The sequence below is a fragment of the Haliotis asinina genome, chromosome 8, assembly GCF_037392515.1.
Source record: "Haliotis asinina isolate JCU_RB_2024 chromosome 8, JCU_Hal_asi_v2, whole genome shotgun sequence".
In the NCBI taxonomy this organism is placed as follows: Eukaryota; Metazoa; Mollusca; class Gastropoda; order Lepetellida; family Haliotidae; genus Haliotis; species Haliotis asinina.
The window spans coordinates 59,213,043-59,232,910 of NC_090287.1; the positions used below are offsets into that span (position 1 = coordinate 59,213,043).

General features: G+C 38.9%; 1 protein-coding gene across 9 annotated transcripts in view; it reads left to right on the forward strand.

Annotated features, from left to right (window-relative positions):
* The window catches only part of LOC137295449 (spectrin beta chain, non-erythrocytic 5-like), a 133,208-nt gene that overhangs the window by 17,367 nt on the left and 95,973 nt on the right, over nucleotides 1–19,868 (forward strand). For 7 of the 9 annotated variants that reach the window (XM_067826821.1, XM_067826827.1, XM_067826826.1 and 4 more), the window contains exon 2: nucleotides 18,023–18,193. In XM_067826821.1, coding sequence (XP_067682922.1) covers nucleotides 18,077–18,193 — 117 coding nt within the window. In that variant the 5' untranslated portion in view covers nucleotides 18,023–18,076. Of the gene's footprint in view, nucleotides 1–1,732; nucleotides 1,799–5,598; nucleotides 5,677–18,022; nucleotides 18,194–19,868 lie in introns of those variants that run through there. The other 2 variants (XM_067826823.1, XM_067826824.1) reach the window with 2 other exon arrangements.

A 19,868-nucleotide genomic window follows, 5' to 3' on the forward strand; every position in this document is an offset into this window, starting at 1 on the left:
AAACACTGTTGACTATATGTTTTGCATAGAAATGGTCAAAATGAATGGTTATTATACTCATTTATTATCCTTTCACTACTTGCATCAGTACTCCTTTCTGTGGTAGTATGGTGTGTTAGACGTGTTGATGGAATTGTTTGAATGAGGACAAGATGTCAAGGTAAGCCTGTGTAGGCATTTCAATCAATTCAGACTGTGGTTTTCGGTGAAAAAGATTGTTTGGAGTTTTTTTCTGTGTGTGTAAACCGAACCTGTGACTCAGGGCCCCTCTGTCACTATAACGATTTAGATAGGGTTTTGGTGTGACAGAATGTAAGTACATTTAGACTTTTCTGAGTAATTTTTGTCCTTTGTATAAATAGAGAAATGTATGCAGGTCTACTAGACTAACAATTTTCATTGAGAGTTGTCATGGTTCCTGACTGCTCCACCTCAGATATGCAATGACTGCAGGTAGTGAATGTTGTTACTAGTATTATCCTGCAGGGACATCTGGATGTCAAGCAGACATGCACAGTGCACCTCTTCTTCACATATGTCATTGTGTTGACTTCCCTCGGTAACCACCTGCTTTGCACTTTTTTACCTCAGGAATCAAAGAGTTAATCTTATATAATGTTGTTGCGTGCACACAAGCACACTTGGAGTATTGGCTTTCTGCTTGAACGATTTATTAAAGAGGTAGACAGCAGCATTGAACTTGTTTTTCCAGTATATCACATTTGAGAATCGGTTATGAGAAAAGGCTTTGACTGACTGGATGTTATGAAATAGACTTTTGTTGCTAGGAGTCTGTCATCGTGTGGAGTGAGCATGTCTGCTTCTGCATTGACATTTACAAATGCAGTAGGGGTGATGGGGTAGGCTAAAGCATTTGGTGGTCATGCTGAAGATCCTCTGTCATACTCCCTAAAGGGTGCAGTGTGCCAAGTCCACTTCTTGTGTCCCCTGCAGTGATATTGCTAAAATATTGTTAAGAACAATTTAGACCATTCTCATTCACAAAAAAAGTAGGACTTGATAAGTTGATCTGTTCACATTTCTGTTTGGATAGTTCAGTTGTCGATTATGTGGAAACATTTTGAATTTTCATATTTTAGTTTATTTAAGATGACAGCTATTGTAATACTTATCCTATGTTTTATGGACAGGTAGGTATCAGGTAAACATTGCTAAGTATGTGATGACACTTGACATAGTGGGGTGTGGTGTACAGACATCTGAGATTTATACTCTGGCAAATAACTTATCACTGTTATTCAGAAGGAGTGTACAGCAATTTTAACTGCATGTTAAGCATGATTGAGCAATAACATTGTTGTACACCAATTTTATGTTTCTCAGCTCCTCGTCATGACCCAAAGTCATTTATTTTTCACCTGTCCGATATCTCAGTAGAAACACAAGAAGTTAGTAGCAAGTAGCTGTCGGCTACCCAGTTGGGCAGAGTTTCCCCGTGTAAACATTCCACGGCTAATATCCCTCCTGACTGACAGGCTGGGTGGAGCTTAGTTGGAATATAGAAGCACTTTCCTTACTACAAATACCCAGAGTTTGTGCACGTTGTTTTAGGTATTAATACAAATATTTGACAGTATGTAAGTTTAGACTGTGATCGTCAGCGAAGACCACAAGAAACAGGATGTACAGTGCGGTTCTGTGAGGATATACTACCAAACGTGGATTTTTATCTTGTCAACACATTGAAGTAAGGAGATCCTATTCAAGTAGAATAGAAAGTATTTAGGGAATTCTTAGGTGAATACACTGTGGGATACAGTAGTTTTCTGTTATCAAGGTGAGTGTACTACTTTATCTGAGGCTGATGTTAACTGTCATTGGTAGCCTTTGTGGTATGTGTGTGTAGTATCTTTAAAGGAGTTTTAATCACATCACTCAACACATGCTTGACTGGCAATATTGAATGTTGTATCTTTATGCACCATGTCAGATTAGATCTAGTGTAGCAGTGCATATATGTCAAGATGATCTCAGTTGCTGCAGGCTGGCGGGCCACATGGTGTCACCTGTGACAATTTTAGAATTACCGTAAATCTTTCAATAGGCCTGGCAGGAATTTGTGGCAAATCTATAGAATCATGAAATCATTACTCATCAGGTCGAAGTCTCTATACACAGATTTTATTTAAGATATTCATTGACGTTAACAAAAGACATATTGATAAAAAATGAACACCACTTTTGGTTTGTTTAAGTTTCCTGCAACATTTCCATTATCGTTAAAGGTGTTTATTATAATGAGGTATTAGAGACACCTACCTTGTACAGACACATGGTTGACACATACCATCGGTTACCCATTGTGCAGGTTGATGTTCATGCTGTTGATCACTGGATTGTCTGGTCCAGACTCAATTATTTACAGACTGCTGACATATAGCTGGAATTTTGCTGAGTGCGGTATAAAACTTCACTCACTCACTCACTCACTCACTCACTCACTTAAATTTGGAAAGTAGCCTTTATTTCTGTTAGCGTTTAAGGTTTTTTGCTTTGGTTTTGGTATTGCAAGCTCTTCTTATTACTGATTCCAGTTATAAATAGATTTTTATTAAGTCTTTGAATGAATGACATTTAAATGTGACACACATAGGTGATACGCATAGAAGTTTATAAAATACTTCATATAGGTATCTTTTATATGATTATCAATAATTAGTTTTCTTTTCATGTAGTTGTCATTCATATAGGAAATATAGTTCTTTTTACTATGCCAATTATGGATTAAGTATGTTGATATGAAAAATGAAATAGGTTGTTCTTCATTTATTTTGTGTAGTATGTAGTCATCTCTCCTGAACTAAGTTATTTCTACTGTTTCTGAAATGAAGGAAATGGAAATGTCGAGGATTATTGAATCATAGGATATCACGCCCTGTGCAGCTGAAAATGGTGATTACAACTGACTCACAGTAATCACATTTCAGGAAACACTGTACACACCATGTATAACCAGCAATTATAACCCAGTGTCATATATGAACACATATAGCAGTTATACTTTAATTGGAAGAGTCCGTTTTTATTGCTCAAAATATTTTGAATTTTCGAAGGATGAGTAAGTGGAGTGTGGCACGTGTCTTCTAGTGACAGTGCCCTCTGTTGACATTGACATAGGAGATGTACATCTCCAGTAGACCTCAAGTCAGAGGGTTTGGAAAACAGGTCTAGCGACTTGGCTCAGCATGCTCGTCATGTGTATAAGTGGCATATACCTTCATGATCACAGTCCGCTTTTGTGTATCTACACTAGCGTTTAATTGTGTATTACTGCACTTAGCTATCAGTCCTCCCTCTGCTAAGTTATGTCCTGGTTTAACCAGATCTTGTAATGTGAGTGGTGGTAATAGCCAGGTCATGGAGGGTCACAAGATAATCTCATGCTGACAAATATTTCATAAATACTGATAATGAATGGAAATTAATCTCTGCAGATATTCTTTTACCATGAAATCAACTTAATCACAGCGGTTGTGCTCTTTGTGAGCTGATTGTTGTCTTAATGTTGTACATGTTGTTGTTGATATCTTGTTGCAGTGACTTTAATTGGTCTGTTTTTGTGATAAGGAAAACAATGAACAGTGGTGGTGGTGTAAGGTCCTGCAGCTCGGACAGAGATGGAGCTGTAAGAAGGAATGCTTGTTCCTACTTACATTATCTTCAATTCAGATAGACCTGTTTCTAAGCTGGAATGTTGTTGGTAGTAAGTGTGGCGGCTCACAATATGTGTGTCCCATCTATTCTAGTGCACACTTCCTGTCTCAAGGAAGCTTTCTCAGCATAAGCCTCAAAGTGTGCTGTTATTTTTGCCAAACCAGGATTTAGATGTCCCCAAGAAATATGCAGTGAAAGCTTCAACCCCTGGGTTTGACATGAGAGACATAAAAACAGGCAGCACATGGTCCTATAGGTGTTACTCAGGAGAGATGGCATAAAAGACTTTTGGGGGCATACCTTTTGTTTGTGATTCCTGTATTAAAACTGAGATAATTGGCCAATGTAGAAAAGAATAAGCGGCAAAGCTAGAATATATTTTCTTTTTATGCTGTTTTATTTTTCTCTTCAGTACACAGTTGTGTAGACTCTAGCTTGGTTACATATTTTTCAAATGGAGATAAGCTCAGTTTGATGATACATTTGTCAACATCAATCCATTTAAAGCTCCACTCTGACACTGGATATTGTTTATAAACTTTTGAAAATATAAACTTTGTTTTATACTTTGGGGGGGAGTTGATAATATTGTATAAGTGAAGTTAAAGATAAGTTTTTTGTGAGAAAAACCTGCCCCTGAACGACTGTGAAGTGATCTTCAGGAAATGGCCAGAATCACTGACCCCAGGCCATGCTTCAGGTGACCTGACTTCAAATGGCCAGTTACTGTGACCCCCCAGGACATGTGGCCAGGGTGTGTGACTCTATCTACAGAAGTATGCCTGATATACACAGATGAATGGCTGGCCTGAGATAACACACTCCAGGCCTGATAAACTCTCACCTCTAGGGCTCTGTGGACAGTGATGGTGGTGGATGTCATTATCCACCCAATTACCACCCCCAGTATTGTGTGAGGCCTTCCATGTTCACTGTTGACAGGCCACAAGCTACTCTGATTGTCTCACTCTGCCTGTTGTGGGCCTGGCCTCTGATAGTTGATAGGTGTTGATAGGTCTTCAGGGCATTGTTTAAATCTCCTCAGGATGCTGGGGAAAGTGGTTTCTCTAATTTCTGAATTCACTTTGTACATGATGGAAAAGAGATTTCACATATATGGAAATGAAACCATATATTGTGTGAAATAGTAACACCTTATATTGTCTGAAGAAAGAATGTCTTATATTGTGTAGGGGAATAATACTTTTTATTGTATGAGGAAATAATACCATGCATTGTCTGAGGAGATGATACCTTATATTTTCTGAGGTATTAATACCTTATATTGTGCGAAATAATACCATTTATGTAAAGAATAGCAGGTATGTTTATTATTTTCTACTTTAGTTCTATCAAGCGGAGTTTGGTGCATTGGCTGGTACTGAAAGTATTCAATTTAGATGATCATTCATGTGAGAGAGACATGTTTATGACTCGATTGTCAAGAAGTAAGAAGATAACCCCTGCTTGAGAGATCAACCATATGAAAAATGTTTTTGTTACAAGATCATGTATAGTTGCAATGAGAGTTAAAAACAGGTGCTTGTTAGATGTACACAGTTTTGTGAAAGTTTGAACCTTGTAGGACAATATGATATCCTTGATGACATCATGTCACGAAACGGACAAGACAAGCACCACCCTCTCCCCCTCCGAGACCTCCATCTCATTGTCCCCTCCCCAGTCCTTTCTACCAGCCAGACACCTCCCTCCAGTCTTCTCCCCTAGTCTCCCCCACCCTCTTACCTCCCCCAGGCATGTTTTCTTTGGGTCAGCCCAGTGACTGGAGACCTGATGTGTAGGCCTTGATTCACACCATTTGCTTGCTTGGCTACAAGTGGTGGGTTTGAATGTGTGCAGTGTCCCGCCAAGTGACTTGCTAGACTCTTGATACCTAAGCAGACGGCTTCACTTCCTACACACACACACACGTCTGTCATTGGATGTTTTTTGGATACCTACTGTTTACCTGGAAAACATAGAAGCAGTTTTTGTTGGCAGGTGAGTTGCGAGTCAAGGCTGACAGTTTCATACCTGGTAAGGAATGTCACACTTATAGCGCTACACATACATCAGACGGTCTTGTTGGACTAGGAGGCAGTGGTCAAGGTGAGAACGCCACCAGAACAAGCACCTGCTCCTATGTACACATGCTTAGTACTGAAACATGTAGAGATTGCAAACCTTTTTTTCTTTTATAAAACCTGCCAAATTATTTATGGTCTGTGAGTCACCAGTCACACACTTCACTGTGAGGGTCTACAACCAGTTTTGCATGATTCAGCTTGAAATTTAGAAATTGAAAGTAGCAAAACTGATGACTGTTATTACATTGCTACATTACTAAATTAAAGTGTTTAAATAATTACTTTTTTTTACTCTTTTTGAATCAAGAAAAATGTGAGGGAATGTTTAGAAGTAGTTTTTCATGACATTGCTTCTGTCCTTGTTACCTAGTTCTGTCACTGATCATGTGTGTTGAGTGAGTGAGTGAGTGAGTTTAGTTTTACGTCGCACTTAGCAATATTCCAGCTATATGGCGACGGTCTGTAAATAATCGAGTCTGAACCAGACAATCCAGTGATCAACAACATGAGCATCGATCTGCGCAATGGGGAACCGATGACATGCGTCAACCAAGTCAGCGAGCCTGACCACTCGATCCCGTCAGTCGCCTCTTACGACAAGCCTAGTCACCTTTTATGGCAAGCATGGGTTGCTGAAGGCCTATTCTACCCCGGGACCTTCACGGGTCGTGTGTTGGTTGAAAGAGAGCAGTACATACCACTGCGTATAGAGGTTGTAGGAATATGCTGTCTTTCAAACTCTTTTTGTTACCAGTGTGTTGACAGTGGACATATTGGTGACAGTCAGCTCATACTGTTTGATGTGTTTTTATTTGACATGTTGATACATACAGTTCAACAAGTGGACCAATAAACCATGGCCACCGTCAGTGTTCACTAAGCTTGCCCATGTTACTGATGTGGAGTAAGAGGTAGAATTGATCCTCAGGACCTATTTTGGTCATAAGCAGCACATTTATGGATCACATGTTCACACAGGATGATGTGTATCATGAAAACCCAAATTAGTTGTTTGTAGCTCATTATGTCAAACCCTAGACAGCCAAGACAGGGCAGACACGGTAGGCATGGCAACAAAAGCCCAGATTTTCGAAGCTCTCTTAGTGCTAAGATAGTCGTACGTGCCGTACATTAACATCAACTTACGGCTATCTTAGTTCTAAGAGAGCTTCGAAAATCTAGGCGAAGAAGTCCAACATAGGTCCAAAACAATATACATCTGAGACCTTAGACTTGCACAAGTTTCATCACAATGATTATTTATAAAGCATATAAATATCACTCAAACAGACTTCCATATGAAGATTTGCCTCTTTAAAGGAGAGAATTACTGTACATTCTTGGACTTAGTTTTCAGTCCAGCCTTGGAGCAAAGCTACTAAGTCCTTACTAAGCTGACGCAGAACATCTACATTATGACTGGAAATACTAAAAATACTGTTAATGAGGGACTCACTCACTCACTCACTCACTCACTCACTCACTCACTCACTCACTCACTCACTCACTCACTCCTCTTTAATATATTAATGAGAACAGAACTGGAACATAACATGTCAACGAATTTCCATTTAGATGTTGCTTATCTGAATGAGTCGTGCACATACTCTCATTTTACAATTAAGTAATGTTATAGTAGCTGCTTGAGGGTGACAACACAACACAGTGTCACATGTGAGCTTGTGAAAGACCTCCAGTAGTGCTCGTGGGTGATGATACAACACAGTGTCACCTGTGAGGATATACAGTCCGCCAGTAGCACTTGTGGATGACAACACAGTGCCACCTGCTAATATGTGACAGACATCCATGTCAACTGTATGCATATGACATTCCTCCAGTAACGTCCGTGGGTAACGACACAGCACAATATCAACTGTAAGCATATGACATATCTCCAGTGGCCGGTATTGCTTGACGCTATAACCCGTATTGTTGACATAGGCTGAACATTCCAGTGTCTGTTGATGGGAGACAGTTATGAGCTGTCTGGTGCATGCGTCCATGCTCCATTGCCTGCTGATTGTGAAGGTGCACTCTGGCATCAAGCTTTAAGACATAGGACAATAGTGGGTCTGAATGCCAGGGCTTAGCGGAAAATGTCGAGTTTATGCAAACGTGGATTATGATTTGGTTCATAGTTCTTGATTTAGCTGAAAGAATATTCCATTTTCTGAGGCTTCATTGCAAAAGTCATCTGTCGGTGGCTTTTTTTTTATTGCCATCAAAATACCATTTGTAGAGTTATGGAGGTCTGCAGTTTTAGTGAAATGGGATGTTCAGTCTTTTGATACTGTGTTGTTTTGTGGAAGGAATGTTATTACCTCATTTATGAAACAGTTTCAAGAAAACTTGTTGGATGGTCAAACAGCATTTGTCATGTAAATTGTTTTGTCACACTTGGATGTATATCAGTGTGAGATCTGCTGTAGTCTTCTTTGTTAACATGTATAGCAGTGCCCAGTTACCAATGCTTTAAAATTTGAGAAATATAATAATTATTTATTTTACAGAATCTGTAGCAGTATTTCTAAGCAAATATGTTCTGCCAAAGGAGGTCGTCTATGTTGACTATTGCATGTAAAGACAAACACCAAATGAATCAGTGCCCAGGTTTTGCCTTACCCATTTTTTGTCTAATGCAGACTTAATTAATGAATGTGTATCTGTCTGTGATGTCAGGGCATTGGGGTAGCCTGGTGGTTAAAGGGTTCGCTCATCACACAGAAGACCAGGGTTGATTCCCACATGGGCACAATGTGTGAAGCCCATTTCTAGTGTTCCCCATTGTGATAATGATGGAATATTTCTAAAAGAATGGCATAAAACTAGTGACCTTCTGTGATGTCAGTTGCCATGTGGATGTTACAAATCCTGTCCAGTCACTATTTATCTGACGCAGACAGTTTCTAAACATATTTGCTTCTTTGGTGTCAGTTTCTAAGATGTGGATGTTGTAAACCCTGTCCACTCAGTATTGTCCTGTTGTCAATGGTGATGGAGAAGATACCTGATGGTGATGCAGGTGTGTATCAGATGATACAGGGCAGCATGAGACAAGGCCTTTCTGAATTTCCTCATCACCTGCTGCAGGTGTAGGTGGTTTGTCATAGAGGTTTGTATTTGTTCTGATCCAGACGTTTACCAATGGACTTCTTCAATCATGATGGATACTCCGGAGTGTGTGTCAATTGTCATGTTGGTTTTGTTGAGACAAACCCTAGAATACATCATTGACAAACTGAATTCCAGGCACGATGTCTCGCCTTGTGTCTTCACTGGAATGTAGGTTTTATGTTGGTACGTAACAAGGAGTCATAATTACCTTCAACAGTTTTAAGGTTAGTGATAATAATGCATTTGTCTGTGGAATCTCCACTCATATCATCAAGGATACTGGTGTATGAAGGTATTTTTTTCTATCTTCTCTGAAGGTGAAAAGCAGAGTTGACTTCGGCCATGTAATGGTGGACAATTGGAGGTTACTCTTGCCTCTGGCTAAGAAGGTCTCAGGATTTATGTGGGTACAGTCAGTGAGGTCCTGTTGTCTGTCCTAACAGCTGTGATATGTATGCAACATTTCTAGCTATCAACAGGAAGTATTTAACCTAGTTTGAATCATCAGCAACCATTGTTATGAGTGCAGACAAATCTTGGACACATAAAATATACAGAATGATTATCTGAAGAAAACATTATGAGATCATGCTGTACAAAGAATTATGTGACTTAAATTGTTATTTTATGGCATTATTCTTGAATAATGTCTTGTTGAAGTGTGGTCAATACTGTCATAATAATGGTGTTATATTCCTACAGTAACCAACAGCAAGTCTCCTGTTCCAAATTGTTTTATTGTTTCTCAAACAGAGGTCCCATAGTGTTTGCTCAAAACATTAGCAGCAAACACTAAGTTCACTGGATGTGTTTGTGTGACGGTCAGGTTTATTTGCTGCCAGTTTTTACTGTTTACGTCTGAAGCAAACTGCAGGGAGGATTTAGAAGCTGTTTCAGCCCACCAGTGGTATCATCAGCTCCATCAAGGTCGTCTGCTCCAACAATTTCCTCATGTTTGTAGACAGGTGTCTCTGCCCAAACCTGAATGTTGTTTTTCCTGTTGGACCTCACCTTTTTTGTTATATGATTGTTTGAACTGCATGAGGTGTGTTACACTAGGAATTATGCAAATCCATAGTTTGGTTTCTGACATTTGTCATAATTATCCATGAGATGTTCTGAACTGTTCACCAGATGGAGGCACAAAGCCTGAGCACTTCTTTCAGCTCTGCTTTCCCTCCCATTAATGTTTTTTCTACTTATTTGCGTATCCACATTTTTCCCTGGTTGTTTGAAGAGATATGATTTACAGATCTCTAAATGAGATCTGGTGATGTTAGTTGCAGTCAAGTGTTTACCAGAATTGTGGCTTCTTTGTAACACTTTTGTGGTTAAGATATTTGCTCTTCTTTAAGTGAAGTGCAATACTCAGATAAACAGCAGTTTATGAACTCACTGTATAGCAGTGTGTCATTGAAGTTCCCTATTATCGTCCATACACTAACAGTTAAAGGTTGAGGGTGTTCTTAGATTCAAAATAGAAAAGATGGAACAAACTTTACAATTCAACACCCACTCACAAACAAACAGACGCACTAAGATGTCTTACTGAGTCCAGCAACCCTAGTTTCATCCCCATAATGCTGAGGACAAGGCAGAGCAACATCAAGTACCATCTTCCAACATCTTGTGAGATGAGTGAACTGACCCTTTGCTCACCAGCCAGACAGTCTAATTATCAAATGTTCATATACTTTCAGAGTTACGATTGTGTGTCATTTTGAAAATAGTCTTCAGTCCTTTTGAAATAATTTCCATCTCTCATATTTGACCTACATACGTTTCCACTTCCTGGAGTTGGCACTGGCACTGGGCACATGTGCTAGTCATTATCTCTCAGTCTTGGCCTTGTGGGAGTCAGTCAGTGCTGGTACACTGGAGGGCTGGACTTAGTCTTGGGAGACATGTATCATTGATTGAACCTAATAACTCTGTAAGATTCACTCTGAATCCTTTTCATATAAAACAAAGTCTTGACTTGTTTCATTAAGGGCTTTTGCATTGCAGAAATAGACTTACACTCCCAGGCTGTCATTGTTAGAAAACACTTACAGTGTGGAATATGTTTAAAGTTTGTAGTTTTGAACCAGTAATCATCTTCATTTTTGTTTGATCTTAATGTCATTTGATTTAATCCAGCTATTGGCAAATAGCATAGTAATTGCAACAGCGAAAGGAAATGGTGTCTTAAAGAATGTAAGCATGGTTCACTGTGTGTATTTCGTTTCATGTCTACAATGTTTGTATGTTGATTCAGATGGAGGGTTCATCTAACATCAAGCTGAAAAATATTCTGTCTTTAACATTTCTTGTTACATTTAAAGGTATTAGGGTTGGGCATATACAAATACACTAACATGGGTACCTGAATCTGTTCTCTTACCATCCCTGGATACCCACCCATTGGTATTAAGATCTGAGCATTATTTGTCTGAAAGGGTATTGTTTTACAAGAACTTTGGCAAAACTAGTTTGATAAACATATTTATACAACGCTATGATCATGCAAACACTTGTGTTGGCTGAAGCTTTGTTTTTATTCCAAGTATAAAAATCTGTGAAGATTAGTGACCTGTATTGTTACAAGAAGTTAAATTATTGCTGTCATTGAAAAGTGTATCATGTCTGACCGTGGGTTAGTCTGTGCATACCAGAACCACTGATGCAAGAACCCATCTTACCCACCCTTACCCAATAAGGTAACAAGAAGACATCATTCATACATTGATAGTGTCCAGCTTTTTGTCTGGCATATTACGGTCATGATATTTACCTGCAGTGTTTGTCATCACGTCAACTTCTAGTTTTCAATGATATGTTGTGTTTGTCCTGTGTTTGTGTGCATGAGGACAGTTCATCAATCACTACAAAGATGACTTAAGCAAAAGACTACCAGAGACAAGAGTACTGCTTCTTGTTCTTGACCTTGTTTTCTTCCATGTTTCTGGTGCTAATGATAATCTGTCCAAATGCAGAGTGTAAAGTTGGATTCATGCAGCAGAATGCATCAGACCATATTCATTACAAGACTGGAGGTCTGTCTGAGACTCTAACCCTCACTTCCCCTCCAATTATTATCCTGTTTGAGTCTGGTGACAGTCTGTCTGTCACTCCTGTTGATCAGCTTTGGCTGCAGAGTGTACTCCAGGTCATGGATATGCCATGATGGATGGTGTGCACACAACGTCAGTCATGGATGATGTCGATGAATGTAGTACAATTAGTGCAGCTGCACATCAAGTGAAGCATGACGGGAGACAACTTGTGTGTCAGCATTGATCTCACTGCCAATGTAATGTGGAAGGCTCTGTAGATGCCTCATATACTGCCATTGATTAGCTCTTACAGCTTCTGTGAAATATTAATTCAGTTCAGGCATACTGAAATTTTCATTTCCTTATTAGATTTTATGATATGTGATAACGTCATATTTGTGTGACATATCTTGTTGGTAAATCTTAAGTGCACAGAGATTGGACTAATAGATGGAGTCATTGTTTTATGTTAATGATATTATGTAAATTCAGTGGTTTGCATTGTTTAGATTGTGTCTGTTGTATCTATCCAGCAGTGTTGTAATTCAGTACACTTGTAGTTGTGTACCATGACATGAATGCTTGTAATGAGATCATATGTTCTACAGCAATTCGGTCAAGGTCAGGTGTTCTATGAATGTTCTATCATGGACATTTCTGTAAACCTTTCATTTGGCAAGTGGCTCTCACAGTCATTTAGATGTTTTCTGAACATTTCTTATGAGGCTTCAGTGATTTTTGATCATTTTTAGTAAATCAACATGTTCTCTGAACATTTCTAGCATGATCACACGCTCTGTTAACTTTTTTGTCAAGATCAGGTGTTATCAAGATTAGGTGTCGGTAAATATTTTTATCAAGATCAGGTGTTCTGTTAACATGTTTATCAAGATCAGGTGTTCTGTAAACATTTTTATCCATATCAGATGTTCTATTAACTTTTTTTATCAAGATTGGGTGTTCCATAAACATTTTTGTCAAGATCAGGTGTTCTATAAACATTATTGTCAACTGAGGTGTTCCATACACATTCTTTTCAGGGTGATGTGTTCTTTGATCCTATGTTCCCGTTTGTGTTTCCATGTATGAAGCACCACCTACTGCAGTGCAGCCAGGTCTGTCTCACACATGGGTATCGATCACTCTGAAGCAATTATTTCCCCATATACCTGGCTTCGTTCAGTAACCACATTAACAGCATTGATTTGCTGATGTGAGATTTGCCAGGCGGAGGCCAATTTTAATACTGCCTTCCTGAAACATGCTCACAAAAATGGATTTTATAATTATTGAAAGAAGAACTTTTTGAAAGAACCTGTGAGCTCAAGTGCAAATGACATGTAAGGGTTTGGGAACAATTCCCAAGGGAACAATAAGGCTGAAGACAAAATGTCTTCCATGCCTTTCATCGAATGATTTATCCGATAATTTGTGCCATGTGTTTGAAATATGGTACTGAATTTAATGATACATTTGTTGACTCAAGTATTTTAGTGGGGTGTTTCTAGACTATCATGGATGTTTATCCAGTTTGAAAGATACAGTTAATCACCTCAGGTGTGACTTCAACTGTTGGTCTCAGTTCAAATTCAAATACTAGTATATACATGAATATATCAATTTATTCTCTCACTAGTCTGGTGCCAGAATTCTGTTCTATCAGGAAAGCTGATATTAGACTATGTATCGATGCAACAATCTGTAGAAATAATGCCAAACGACAAGTTTGGGCAAGTAGAAGGGTTAGGATCAGACTCTGTTGTAATTGTATCTACAGAATGTTATGTCAGTGATTGGTATGGTGATCTGTTTCCTGAGTTGGTTATTAGATTGGTCGGACATAATCTGGTCAGGTTGTAACATGGTATTAATTTTCATTGTGTATGAGAAACATATTTTTGACACCTCCAAGATATATGGCCGAATGTTGTATAGTTACACACAGGTCCTTGCAGTAATTTTTCACATTTTTCACCAGACAGACGACGCCATCCTGGTACAGGATCAATAGCAGGACCAGATGCAACCGTTGTTAATGGAACATATATTCTACAGCTCAATGTGCTTCATGTATTTAGTACATTTAGCTAAGAATACCAAATCTTCACTTTTCTATTCTCTGCAGATTCCTGGTTCAAAATTGTCTTCATGACCCTTGACTTCCGGTGGTGAGGCTTGTTGTTTGGTGCTTGTTGTTGTACTCAAGATATGTAACTTGATGCTCATGATGTCAATCACTGGATTTCCTGATTTGTATTTGATTCTTGATAGGCCAATGGTAAATACCTGGAATAATGCTAAATGCATAACACCAAAAAACAAACTGCATACACCCACCAGGTGATGCGTGTGTTTATGTTATGTCAAACTTCAAACATCGTAGATGTGTTTTGAAAGGTCACCTGACAATCACAGTGTCACTAGGGCAGGGAAAGGGACGGGTAAGTGTCTCACATATTCCTTCAAGCTTGAAATTGTGCCACAGTTTTTCTTTTAAGCTGATCTTCTCTTGTGCATCTTAAGTCAGAAGTAAACACAGCCACAATTCTGAGCTAACGGGACTGACTTTTTACTGCATGTCGCTGTTCCAACAGGTCATGGTGGGGATTTCTTGTGTTGCCTCATGGACTTCAGGACACTCTGCAGTTAAACATTTAAAGGCTTTGTTTTGGTGACAAATTCCCCTGGTATTTTACATCTCCGTCTCAATGCCCCTCAGCACTGTGCTGGTCCATTAAGGAGGCCAGGCTGTGCATGGATGGTTCATCTTGTTACCTGGTGAAGACATCAAAGATTAGACCTTGATAGCAGTCTATATTCATGTATGGAAATATTTGTTTAAAGATGGTTTTTGTCAGTTCTGGTATAAATTTACCTTGATCAGGTTGTTGACACAGTTTCCAATGTGGAATGTTTTGTAGGTGCTGTCCATGTTTTGATCGATGTATTCAATCTGTCTGTGTAAAAGTCACTCAATGTCAAAAGTCTGGCATGTCAGGTGAAAGTTTTATGTTCTAAATCTGGACAAATCATACGCTGATACCGTGAAGGTAAAGGTGTGAAAACTCAGGGTCATCTATTTTGAGGCTCAGGGGAGACCAGAGAATCTACACTTGCTTCATTTAGGCTTTAGCATATGAGGGTAGTCTAGGCTATAGGGAAAATAATATGATTCAGAGACTGTGAGACAGACAAATAGCAAGGCAACAGGTATTAAGTAATCAAGGAAGCACCAAAGGGCCTTTAACAAGATTAGGAAGGAATAAAAAAATGAAGGCATATAGAAAGTGAAATGTTTCACGGGCATAGGTGCGTCACTTTTATTTGTGTCTACTATGAAAATGAATGTCTGTAAGAATGAGTATGACTGAATTCACTGAATTTACACATGCTAAAGTTTCCAAGCTGTATTTCTGAGAGAAAAAAATTATAATGTGTTCCTCCATCGTCACTTGTTTTCTATTAAAATTTTTTTTAATTCCTACCGCCCTCGTCACTTTTGAAAAAAATGTGCCCGGGAAACGTTAAATTTTTTTATGCAGCCTTATGATGATTCTGATAGTACTGTAAGCTTGTTGTTTGGTTAGTGAGAACTGGTCATCATATATTGTTCCTAATACATTAAGTAGATTCATTTTGAATACTTTTAATTAACCCACTTCTTACAAGTAGTTGATATAATGTGTTCACCTGTCTATAATGTTTTCACATAATGAGGTAGATTATATAATGTGTTCACCTGTATATGATTGGGCAGTTTATGTGTTCACCTGTGTATTATGAGGTAGATTATATAATGTGTTCACCTGCGAATCTGGTCACTCTCACATACATCTCGTACCCTCTGTAATTCTTGTACTACCCGCTTGTCAATCCACTTGATCTGTTTCACCCCAGAATACCTCCCTCTGGGTCGTCATCAACCTGTCTGCAGATCTGATCAGTAATGTACTCCATAGCAGTGTATGGTCACATTGCACTAAATATGTCTGTCTGTCTGTCCTGTTATGCTGCAGATACACCTCTCAAGATTGTCATTATCTGATGATGATTTTCTCAAATTCTTGTCCAACTTTATTCAGTGTTTTCACATGTTGTCCTACCCAGCTCCCTGATGTGTCATCTTGTTCATGTCTGGATCATATCTTGAGTGCAATGTCTGAAGCCCATTTCTGGTGTTCACCACCGTGATATTGCTGGAATATTGTTAAACGCAAGGTTAAACCATACTCACTTACTCCTTAATCATATCTTTGCCTTGATAATGCATTGATTCTGTCTGGGGTTAGATGATGGCATGTCATTGTGTTGACCACATCAGTGGTTCGATCATGTGGTATAGTTTCTGTGGGTGTTCGTCTACTCATATCAACATGAAGACTGTCAGCAATAGGTCAGCGGCTTCACCAAGGACAGGGTCAGCCTTCACCAAGGACAGGGTCAGCTTGCCGTGTCAACAGCTGCTTAAGTGGTGTAGATTATCTGTGAGCCATACTGGTATCTCACCTTGGTGTGGACACTTACACAGGGATTTGACCATTGTGTATAATATTACCACACTTCCTGTCAACTGTCATGGATATGATACCATTTTGTGGCAGAGTGGCCACAGGGGAATAAGGAGGGAATTCAGGCCATGATGGCTGCACAGAAATACCCACACAAAGCTTTGTGGACTCGACATGTCAGGGATTATGGAGCCAGATTCACCTTGATAGTGATCGTCAGCTGTCAACTTCTAACCAGTTTAAACCTACATCACTTGGGCAGGTCTGCCACAACATGATTACACATACCCAGTAAGATTAGTGAAAATATCACCCGCCTGATAAACAATCCAAGTCTCACTGAGATAAGTGAAAATATGAACAGGCTTGTATAGATTCCAAGTTTCGAAGACTAGCAAACATATGAACATGCTGGTGCAGAGTCGAAGTCCCAGTAAGATCAGTTAAACTCTGGACAGGCTGAAAATATGAACAGGCTAGTATAGAATCCTCTCAAAGTCCCTCATTCGCCAAGTAGTTAAAGATTACCTCTGATCTGTATGAAATCTGACATTTGTGTTGCCACCAAGTTTCTATCATTATGCATCAATATTACCATTCTACCAGCCCATTGTCAAAGACATGGCATACAGTGAAAGAGTGACTATAGCATTACAACAGTCATAAATACCAGGTATGCAGACCAACATAGAAATGCTCCTCATTATTACTGGACGTACTTTTGTGTCAAGTTTGTTTGTGATCTCATTGCGATATGCTTACTGAAGGATGTGGCGGTTTCTCGATCTGGGTATAAATCTTCATTAAGTATGATTGGGAGTTTCTGTGTGTGCTTTATGAACTGGGTCTAAAGTTATTTATTGCATTGCTTGCCATTAAAGAGTCTCACTTCCTGTACTAAATATTCTACTTGAGTGTAAAGAACACCTACCGGATTATTTTCTTCTTTACGAAAGTACTAAAAGTTTTAGGGGTACATGTTATAGTTATTTACCAAGAGCAATGTGGAATTAAAACAGTCATCTGCACATTGTCTTTGCATTCATCAGATCATTGTTCAGGGTTAGTTTAGTTAGTCATAGTTAGTCAGTTGTTGACAAAATGTCTCAAAATGCATGTAAAGGTTCATACTGAAGAAACAAAGTTGATATGTGCTCAGTTTTTATGAATGAGTGATGTTGTGTTTTGACTTAAATGAAACACTGTGCTATGACAGTATATTGTTCCCTGTGTCCCTTGGTACAGTTGCACAGGCAGGTGGCATCTGCTGCATGTAAACAATGCACTAATTACATATGGTTTGTATACCACAAGGTATTTGATACAAAACCTTTAAGAAAATACTTTGTTTAATCGTGTGTATAACAGCCTCAAATGATATTATTGACATGTCTGAAAGACCTTTTTGAGTTATTGTGACTGTCTTCTACAAATCAGTTCGCCCTCAAGCTACTGGCATTATGTGCATACCATTTGATGTCTTCAGGAAGTTGATGACTTTAGCCCCGAGGGGGAACAGAAACTGCTATTTATCTATTATGAGACATAGATAATTATCTGGGTTACATCACCCATACTGATGCTCACCTTGGTGTTTCAGACTGATCTTCACCCTGATGTGGCCGTGTAGCTGAGAGAGGTGCCACACTTCAATATGTCTATCAAGGAATCACAGCAGTTTGAGAAGGGCCGCATCAAGGCCCTTCAGGATGAGAGAGTGTATATACAAAAGAAGACTTTCACAAAATGGGCAAATGCATTCCTAGAGAAGGTGAGATTAACCAGTTTGTCATCTAGTCGGAGCAGTTGTAACTTTCCTTCGCATTGAGGTGTCACCTTAGATTATTGGAACTGCAAGTAGAACACTTTAAGAAGTGTGGAGATGTTGCCAAATTGGTCCTACACATTGAACACAAGTTAGAATGCAGAAATTACCGAAAACTACAGAAATTGTTACTGCACATATTCAGAAAATAGTTTCACCAATGCACTAATAGTCATTTAATGTAGACAGATTGATGTCTGTAGAGAAAATGGAATGTTATACATCTCTTAACCTCTGAAATTCACTGGCTGTTTTATGTTTTCACAAAACAAAACTATTCGTGTTAGCCTAAGAACATTCATAACAAGTAAATCACCTGTGTAATGCCCCATGGTTTGGTTTTACTTCAGACGTGAATAACTGAATTAGTAAAACATTGACCTGCATTAAGTAATAACTGAAGTGAAGTTAAGGTTTTTTTTAAAATATCAGCCACTTCCATGAGAGAATTTTTTCAGAATTGGCAGTCATTCTTACAAATTTTTAAATGGTATAATATGAACTTTCATTACTGGTTATGTGTTCACAAGAATATACAGTGAACATGTTTATGAAGAATATCCTTGTGACAAAATATAGTTTTGGTTTTTGACCACAGCATAACCACACTACATTCATTGTGTCATGGACATTACATTCATTGCACCTTTGCCAGCTACATTCATTGTGTCATGGACATTACATTCATTGCACCTTTGCCAGCTACATTCATTGTGTCATGGACATTACATTCATTGCACCTTTGCCAGCTACATTCATTGTGTCATGGACATTACATTCATTGCACCTTTGCCAGCTACATTCATTGTGTCATGGACATTACATTCATTGCACCTTTGCCAGCTACATTCATTGTGTCATGGACATTACATTCATTGCACCTTTGCCAGCTACATTCATTGTGTCATGGACATTACATTCATTGCACCTTTGCCAGCTACATTCATTGTGTCATGGACATCTACATCAAATAGTCAGCTCCAGCTGAAGTCGTTATGACAATTAGTCATTCATTGAAGCATTACTGAGACAGCATTTTCCCAGAGAAAGGAAACCTGTACACTATTGATCCTTAATAACTTGTTAGTAGTGAGTGTTGCATTTGGAGTGTGGGAAGCCATGGTTGATTGGCTCCTGATTGCTCTACCAGCCATGTTATTCCACCCCTTTATCCAACAGCAATAGTTTCATCCACTTAAATGTCAAGATAGTCCCAGGGTTTATCTTATGGGTTAAGTGGCGAAAGGCTCTGCTGTTGTTTTGCTTCTTTTCTTTGCGCTGTTTTTGTATTATCCATTTGCAAGATAGGTAAAGCTGTGGACATCTGGACTAAGATCTTACACCCTCATCAGCTTAGCAGTTCCAGCTAATGATTTGTATGGATGGTTCGTTATACGTGACTAACTCAGTAACACTGACTGGCATGTTCATTACATACTCAGATTGAGGTACCCTTTTTTAATGTTGTCTATTGATAAGCATGAACTAGGTCAAGCTAGCTTGAAGATAATGTTTCCTAAAGCTCATTGGGGCAAACTCTTTTGTAAGAATTACAATTCATTGAGTCATGAGTGTAATGTTTAACATGGCAACCTCTGATAATCTTAGTGTGCTTTTGTTG